The sequence below is a fragment of the Dendrobium catenatum genome, unplaced genomic scaffold (assembly GCF_001605985.2).
Source record: "Dendrobium catenatum unplaced genomic scaffold, ASM160598v2 fragScaff_scaffold_1055, whole genome shotgun sequence".
In the NCBI taxonomy this organism is placed as follows: domain Eukaryota; kingdom Viridiplantae; phylum Streptophyta; class Magnoliopsida; order Asparagales; family Orchidaceae; genus Dendrobium; species Dendrobium catenatum.
The window spans coordinates 130,684-139,150 of NW_021319517.1; the positions used below are offsets into that span (position 1 = coordinate 130,684).

An 8,467-nucleotide genomic window follows, 5' to 3' on the forward strand; every position below is an offset into this window, starting at 1 on the left:
AATAAGATATATCAATCTATTCATATTCATGATTTTATGATTTCAGATTCCAAATTGTCTTTTTTGGTTGCAGGCTCGAGTGGATGCTAATGAAGTGTGGATACAGAGATCCCAAGATGTGGTTGCTATTGTGTAAAGAAACAACCCTGATGATAGGGGTCATTTTTGTGGATTTTTATGTGATGCTTTGTGAAGACATTTATTATAATAAATTGATTATGTGCATATATGAAGCATCAAGAAGCCATTTTTTTGTAAGTTGAAAAGTTCTTGTAATTTTAGATTTATGAAACAAATTTTTTATGTTGAAAAAAAGCTTATGTAAGCTCTCATATGTGAGGTTTTTAGAAATTTGATTGGAAACTAAATTATTTGCAAGTATGAGTCATCATGATTAATTAATGTTTGAAAGTATGTGTGTGCAAATTAATTCATTATATTTGAGGAGTGCTCATTAGTTACTAATTATGTGTGTGCAAACAAGATAACAGGAATCAATCCATTCTCAATTAGACACAAACATTTAAACATCAATTACAGTTACATAGAATCTCAAATGTAAACATTTCACACTGTCAAAAGTCAAAAGGAAATTTCGACACGTGATTTGCAGTAACAAATCACCATCTATATTATTTGCAAAAATACTTAAAAAAAAAAAAAGGATGTGAGAACTAAATGGGAATTGAACTAGACACACGGGGGTACACAACATTAACCGGATGAGCCATGATGCGCCGGCCCTTCATGTGCCGGAAAATATACACCACCGCACCTATGGGCCACTCCACCACTGCCGCCACCGCACATGCCAGAATTCCCACTGTGGGCCCTACCACCTTGCACCGGCACGGATTGCTCCTTGTCCCACACTGCACGCACAACATTTTCCTCCAACGTAAATTTGATATCGTAAAGTTTTCACAGAGTATCGGCCGAGTTCGAAGATTAGAGAAGAAATGATTACTATAAGTTCACCAGTTAAGCTCCAACCCCGTGCAATTTAAGAAAATCGAACAGGACGCGTGGCAATTGCCGCTTACGCTGAAGTTTTCATGCTGCCACGCAACCACCATTACTCTTTGACACGTGTATGTTTGACGGGCTAACGTGTATTGCTTGCATTTTTTTATTCAGGCCACCTCCTCATCCAAAAATTGCTATTTAAAAAAGGAAAAGAAAATATATAAAATGTGGCCTTATTCATAGTAGTTGTCTTTCAACGGGAATTCCTATCATTACAGGTGTACCCAAAAACTACACGTGTCAGAGATTTTGGCGGTGGAAAACACGTAAGCATCACTTCACAAGTAGATATTGCCACGTGTCCAGGTCCGTTTCCTTAAATTTGAGCGGCGTTGGAGCTCAAATGGAAAACAGATTCAGTTGTCTTCTTGATTATCTAACCTTCGGACTCCAAACCGTTACCATACGATAGCAACTTTACGTTAAAGGAAAATGTTGTGCGTGCAGTGTGGAACGAGGAGCAATCCTTGTCGGTGCAAGGTGGTGGGGCCGACGCTCGGAGTTCTAGCTTGTGCGGTGGCAGCGGTGGTGGAATGGCCGGAGGGCGCGGTGGTGTATATTTTCCGCCACATGAAAGGCCGAAGGATCATGGCTCACCCAGTTAATGTGGTTTACCCCCGTGTTTCCAGGTCTATTCCCATTTAGATCAATTGTAATTTGTGCGTTTCACAGTTTTTCTTCTATTTTCTTTTTTATTATATTGGGGCTGCTCTGTTATTGTAAACCATTTGTTTTAATTTTATTTTGAAGTTTGATTGTGTACTGTCATATTTGGGATTCTGTGTAACTATAATTGATGTCTAAATTAAGTTAAAGGTTTGTTTTTGCAATGAGAATATCCATGATTTGTTTCTTTTGACATTTTGGCCAATAAAATCAAACTCTCACGCAGATCAACTCAAAGCCTCTTTATTAATTGTCAAAAATTTCTACCGACATAGTAAGGCTGCTTTGTTTGGGATGATTTTCTTGTTGCTTGTTAAAGCAATTTTTTTGTTTAAAAAATATGCACTAGAAAACTGCTTTAAGAAGCAACGAGCAAAGGCATCCCAAGTCCAGGAATTTGAATGTTGTTAAAAATTATAGTGTTAATTTAAGGTTTTTTTTCCTTATAAAGGATGCATCTTTCTTTAATTTTTTTTTTGAGTGGTTAAGGCATTCTTTGGTACAACTTTTGACTGCTTTTATGATAAAAAAATATTTAGTAAAAGAATAATATATTTGAAAGGTAAAAAATTTATTTCTTTTTAAAAATTTTATCTTTAAAATGAATCTTTTGAAAATTATAATTTTTAAATTGTGATTGAGAAAACACCATAAAAAAAATTCAAAATTGCCCCAATAATGCTTACGTGTGTTTCAAGTCTAAAAAATGATTAGACATTAACTAACCAAAGGCTACTCTTGGAAACATATGGAGAAACCATAAAATCGATTAAACTTTGGATGTGCAATTTTAAAATGTATTAAGTATCATCATATTTTTATATTCCTTTATGAATAGTACATTTAAATACCCAAAACATAAGTTCGGGTTAAATCAAATAAATTAGATCTTATATTCATTATCATAATAGTTGGCCTACAAGAGAATTCACCTCAATGACAAAACTACAAATTATGAACTATCCTATCCAGCAAGTTGAGCGCACTTGCAAGCCTTACTACTATATATTGCTCTATAAAAATCCCTGGCAACTAAATAATGAGATTCATCTCAAGTGAAATCGCACGACTAAGAAGCATCGTCTTCATCGGGAGGATGTTTTCTAGAAGAAGGTTTCAGATCGAGTTTCTGATGTTTGTGTAAATGTCCAAGAGAATGATAATGCCAATATTGTGACACACAAAGTTGTTAATAATTCGGAGCAGTTGACTAAAAAGCCATCTTCTAATCCCTGGACTAAACATCCAAACATCAAAGTAAATTTTGTGAAGGATGAATCAATTCTATCCGAGGATGGTGTTGCTGTGAAATTACATGAGGCAAGTGTTATAGCTAACTCGAAAAAACTTCAATCATCAATTTTTGTCAAAGTTTTTGGGAAGGATGTGCCTATCCATATGGTAGAAGATGAATTGCTCCATCAGTAGACACAATCTGGTAAATTCCATCTTACAAGTCTTGGGTTAGGATGGGTTTTATGTTCATTTACTTCGGCTGAAGCTCTAGACAATGTGTTATCAGGAGGACTGTGGTATGTGAATGGCCACATTATTGGTCTTGATAAGTGGAATCCCCAATTCTCACCTACCTCTTTGAAAGGCATGACTTCTCCTATTTGGATTAGATTACCTCATCTTTCATTATTATTTTGGGATGAAATAAATGTTGCAATGATAGGTATTCCTTTATTGATTGATGAAAATATGTTACAATGGGGTAAAAGAGAATATACTAGAGTTTGTGTCTGTGTGGCTTTAGACAAGCAACTTCCCTTTGGTGCTGGGTAGAAGGAGTGGAAAGTTATTTCTTTCAAAAAATTGACTATGAAAAAATGAATACATTTTGTTTTAAATGTGGAAGGATTGGCCACTTCATCAATGAATGCAAAATGAAGGATAAAGGTTCTAAGAATAAAGATGGAGATAAATTGTTGCAGGTGGTCTATCCCATGGCTTGTGTGAGCCTGATGAGGTGGATAATGATCATTCTTATGGACCTTGGGTACATGTGAACTACGAAAAAAAAGGAAGGCTGCTGTCATTAACAAAAAAAGTGGATAAGAGAAATGGTTTTGTTCAAAAGGTTACTAATAAAACTTTTCTGATTTATGTTAAGAAGGCTGCTGCCAATTATGCTCTCCTCTGGAGTAAAGAAACCTGATACTACCAAGTTTTTGGCTGATGCTAATCAGGAGCTGGGAGTAGATGTAGGTGTTGATCATTTTGTTTCTGATATGTTGTAGAATGAAGACACATTGAAGATTAAAGTGGATGCACAAGACAACCTGAAGAATCATGAAGAAATACCTTCAATAGTGTTTCCTGAGGTGATATCTAATAATGTGGTTGTTGATATTCATACAGATATCAATGTGTTCAATGTATTGAAGAATTCTCACGAAGGAGATGATATCTTAAAGCTTACATATCCTGTTGAATCGAGTATGGAAGACATGGAAGATGGAGAAATTATTGTTGCTGATCTGAAGATAGATAAACCTGATAAAGGGTCAGGTGTTCATGGTTCTGAGTTTCTAAATTCAAACTGCAGAAAGACCTCAAATCATTAGGTATGACCAATTCTATCTCTCGCAATAGAAGAGGTGGCTTGTTGATTAGAGATGCATGGTGGTGGGAGCAATCCCACCTCAAAGAATAAAAATAAATGACATCTATAGTATTTTGAAAATGTATAGGGGCAAGAAAGATTGAAGCCTCTCGTTATTTGAAGGAAGTAGTTAAACATTTTGATACATTTTTTTATTGGACTTGTTGAGACTAAGATCTCTTCTTTGAATAAATTTATTGAAGACAATTGGGATTTCTTTTTTTTTTTTCCCTTCGGAAGGCCTTTCCAATGGCATTATGGTATGCTGGAGGACTAATGTGTCTTCCTTTTCTATTATTCAAGCTTTATCCCAGGTGGTGATTGGGGAGCTTAATATTACTAATAAAGGAGTTTGGTTAGTTGCTATTGTGTATGTTAGTAAAGATGTGTTCAAATAACTTTAGCTGAACTTAGCACCAAGTATTCATGGCATTACTTACTCTTTTATAAAGAATTATTGATCTATTATCAAAAAGGATGTTTGGGATGTCGTTAATGTATTTTTTACCTCAGTAAAAATGTGTTCTGGTTGGAAGGAAACTTGTGTGGTGCTAATTCCTAAAGTGAAGGTCCCTATCACCTTAGTCTTTGCTTATCTATTTATAAAACTATGCTTAAAATGCTTCATAATAGGCTGAATTGTATCATTCCCGAAATCAATTTTGAAGATAAATATGCCTTTGTCAAAGGTAGATCATTATCTAATCAAATTTTGCTTGCTCAAGAGAATTGTAACAAATTTATATATTCTAAATCTAAGAAAGGGTTCATGGCCATCAAGATTGATATGTGTTGAGTCCAGTAATTAGGTTGTTAAGCCTAAGTAAATGTCCCAAGGCTACCAAGAGGGGGGTGAATTGGTAGTTTTTAAAATTTTAAACCCTCTTAATAATAAAGTTGAACCGAAATAAACTATTCAAACAATATGGAGCAGACTTATGATAGTATGAGTTGGGATACTTTAAAGCATGTTTTATAGTACTTTGGGTTTCTAATTAACTTCTCCAATTTGTTGCTTGAATGTTTTACTAATCCTAAATTTTATATAATGGTTAATAGTAATCATTCAAATTTAATTGAGCTAAAAGTGGGTTTAGACAAGGTTGTCCCTTGTCTCCTTATCTTTTTATATTATGTTCTCAATTGCTTCCTGATAATTTCACTCAAAGTGGAGGGAACATTGGCATTAAAGTGGCTCCAAATGCAGATAAAGTTTCTCATCTTCTTTACGCCGATGATATCATCACTTTCTCAGAAGCTAATCAGAAAAGTGCGAATAGAGTAAGAAAAATTCTTAAAGACTATTACAAATGGTAAGGTCAAAGGGTAGATAATCAGAAATCTATTATGTTGTTTGGAAAATCTGTCAATAGAAGAAAAATCAATAGAAGAAGGAGGATTGCTCTATCTAGGCTCTTGGGCTTCAAGGAGGTCCTTGAATTGGTGTACTTGGGTGTCAAGCTGGCTTTGAGAAGATTAGTAGTATTAGACTTCCAAAATGTGATAGAAAATGCTTTGAGTAAATTGAATGTATGGGGGAACAAGTTTATCTCACTTGTAATAAAGCTTCTTGTGAAGTCGACTCTTCTTTCTCTTCCCATATATTTATCAACTCATTATATATATATATATATATATATATATATATATGAAGAGAGAGAAGATTATTAGTAGGGAAACTACAAATTAGGTTCGTTGAATTTGTTGAAGTATCGTATTTAAGGGATCTATGATTATATTGTTCAACTCAGAAAGCATTGCTTGTTGTGGCACATAAATAAAATGGGCCCAATCATCGATATGCTTAGGCACTATTGTATCTTAGCATCAAATGATCTATATTATTGGTTATTTTAATATCTCTTTGGTTGAAAATTATAAACAAAGTACTATAGCCAAATAATCTAAAAGAACAAATTTATGCATAAATATCATCAAATCTGGATGAGTAATATGTATCCTATTTGCAAAGCAAATTAGCTAGTATAAAATTGATTCAAACAAATATTTATAGAAGCGAATTTCTTTGCTGAAAATATAATCACTTCTTGATGTTGCCGGTGAAAACAAACTTCTTCTTCCAACTTCGAGCAGAGAGATCAATCCAAATAGCTCAACGAATACACATAAATTCCACTTAAAATTTAAATAGGGAAGTGACAATAAGAAATTAAAGTAGAATTGAGAAAAACTTGGCCGAAATGGGGGTTCAAATTACCCTCATCCAAACCCAACTGGTAGCAAAGGCTATGTGAAGTTCTGTTTCTACTCCAGGATCGTCCAGGACGATCCGAGATCGTCCTGGGACGATCAGTTGAGGATTTGCTCCAGAAATTGCCCAGATTGCTCCAGGTGATTTTCCTCTCAGGATCGGCCGGGCCGATAGGGTCATCGTCCCAGGCCGATCAGTTCAGTGCAAAAGTTAGAGAGTAAATCGTCCTGGAAATTAATTATCGTCCTGAGAAATCGTCCCAGGCCGATGTGAAATTGGTCTAATCGTCCAGGACGATCGAGGTGATCGACCGGACCGATCTGAAGATTACTTAAGGAAATCAGGTCATTTCGAGGAGAGAGAAAATAAAATTTATAAAATCCGATTTTAGATCCGAGGAAAGAGAAAAAGAAAAGAAAAAGAAAAGTTGATTTCGGGAAGATGCGGGTCCGTTTTCGTTCGATGGGACTGTTGAAGATATTGCTGTACGCAAGGTAAGGCACAATCCGCCTTTCTCAATTTTCAGAACCGTCTTGTTTGGCGGTATTATCTGTCCGGAATTGATTTTTGTTAGTGATTTTCGTCCGTATTTCCCGTCTGGTTCAGTTTTTACCGCGTAATTTTCTGTATGTTGTTGACGTGCCGAGTGTGCACATTTTGGTTATTTTCTGGAGATTTTTATCCGGGTATTTTGAATACGGCGGTATTTTATTTCGACTGTATTTTTTTGTGATGATATTAAATGCTGTGGCAATAGAATAAATGTTCTGAAATGTTGTTATCTATATTCTGTGCAAATTTGGTATTCTGTGATTTTTCAGGAAAATTTTGTAAATTCTGTATACAGCCGTTGTGCTGCCCGATTTTTGTCTGATTTTTGAATTCGTCCGTATTTCTTCTGAATTGATATGCTATCTGTATATGCTATATAAAGGGAGTTATATGGGGCCTGTATCCTAGAGATTCAGTTAGTGTCTGGGAAATCTGAAATGAGCTCAATCTGAAATTTGATATCTGTTATGTTCCGGATCCGATGAAATCTGTTCTGGTGCTATAAGCACATCTATTCTGGTGCTATAAGCACATCTGTTCTGATGCTATAAGCACATCTGTTCTGATGCCGTGAGCACAAAGGGAGGTATAAGGGGCCAGAATCCGTAGAGATTCTATTAGTGTCAGGAAATTTAGCTATTAATTACAATACTATCTGATATCTGATTTGATATGACTTCTGTTTCCATACAGTTCTATCTGATCTGTTCCGTTTAGATCTGTTCTGATTTGATATATGTCCGTATCTGTTCTGATTTGATCTGTTTCGTTCTGATCTGCACGATTTTGATATCTGTCTGATTATGTTCTGGTTTCTGTACGGATTTGGTTTGAAGTGTTTGGTTTTGGATTCTAAAAGTTTTGATTGGAGGTTTGTCGCTTTGCTGAGCTGTTGAGCTCACCCTTGTTTTCTGCGTGGTTTTCAGGTTCTGGGAAAGGGAAGGAGATCTTGGACTAGAATTCAGAGTCTGATCAGTTATAGATATTTTTGTACTTTTTGATTTTTGTACAGTCATAGCTTTTCTTGTTTGTTCTTTTTGTCAGCCATGTATTGTATTTGTAGATGATTGTTTTGAGGAAAAGAAAGAAAAATATAGATGATTTGTTCCGCTGCATTTGATGTTTCATAGTAGCTCTGTGTGTCTGTTTTTGAGTTGAAATATTTGGAAGAATCAGTTCCGAAGCAAATTCTAAAGCCAGATCCTGGTCTGTCTGTTTGTTTGGCTGGTAGCGGCCCGGTGCGGGCGGTATCCGTCTCAGGTCGGGTCGTGACAAGCTTTGGTGGTATCAGAGCTATGATTTTTGAATTTGGATTGTGTAAGACAGAGCTATATGAAGTGATCTATAAGTGAGTATGTCTGGGATATTTTTGGTTTGTTTGGCTTTTTATTGTGTTATTTTTG

General features: G+C 35.5%; 2 protein-coding genes across 2 annotated transcripts; one reads left to right on the forward strand and one right to left on the reverse strand.

Annotated features, from left to right (window-relative positions):
- Positions 1–674: 674 nt before the first annotated feature.
- LOC110100694 lies at positions 675–887 on the reverse strand. The gene has a single exon (XM_020828311.2). It carries the CDS (start codon positions 885–887, stop codon positions 675–677), a length of 213 nt encoding a protein of 70 aa, XP_020683970.1.
- Positions 888–1,415: 528 nt separating this feature from the next.
- Positions 1,416–1,802, forward strand: LOC110100693. The gene has a single exon (XM_020828309.2). The coding sequence runs from the start codon at positions 1,459–1,461 to the stop codon at positions 1,669–1,671; it is 213 nt and encodes a 70-aa protein (XP_020683968.1). The 5' UTR covers positions 1,416–1,458; the 3' UTR covers positions 1,672–1,802.
- Positions 1,803–8,467: the final 6,665 nt, after the last annotated feature.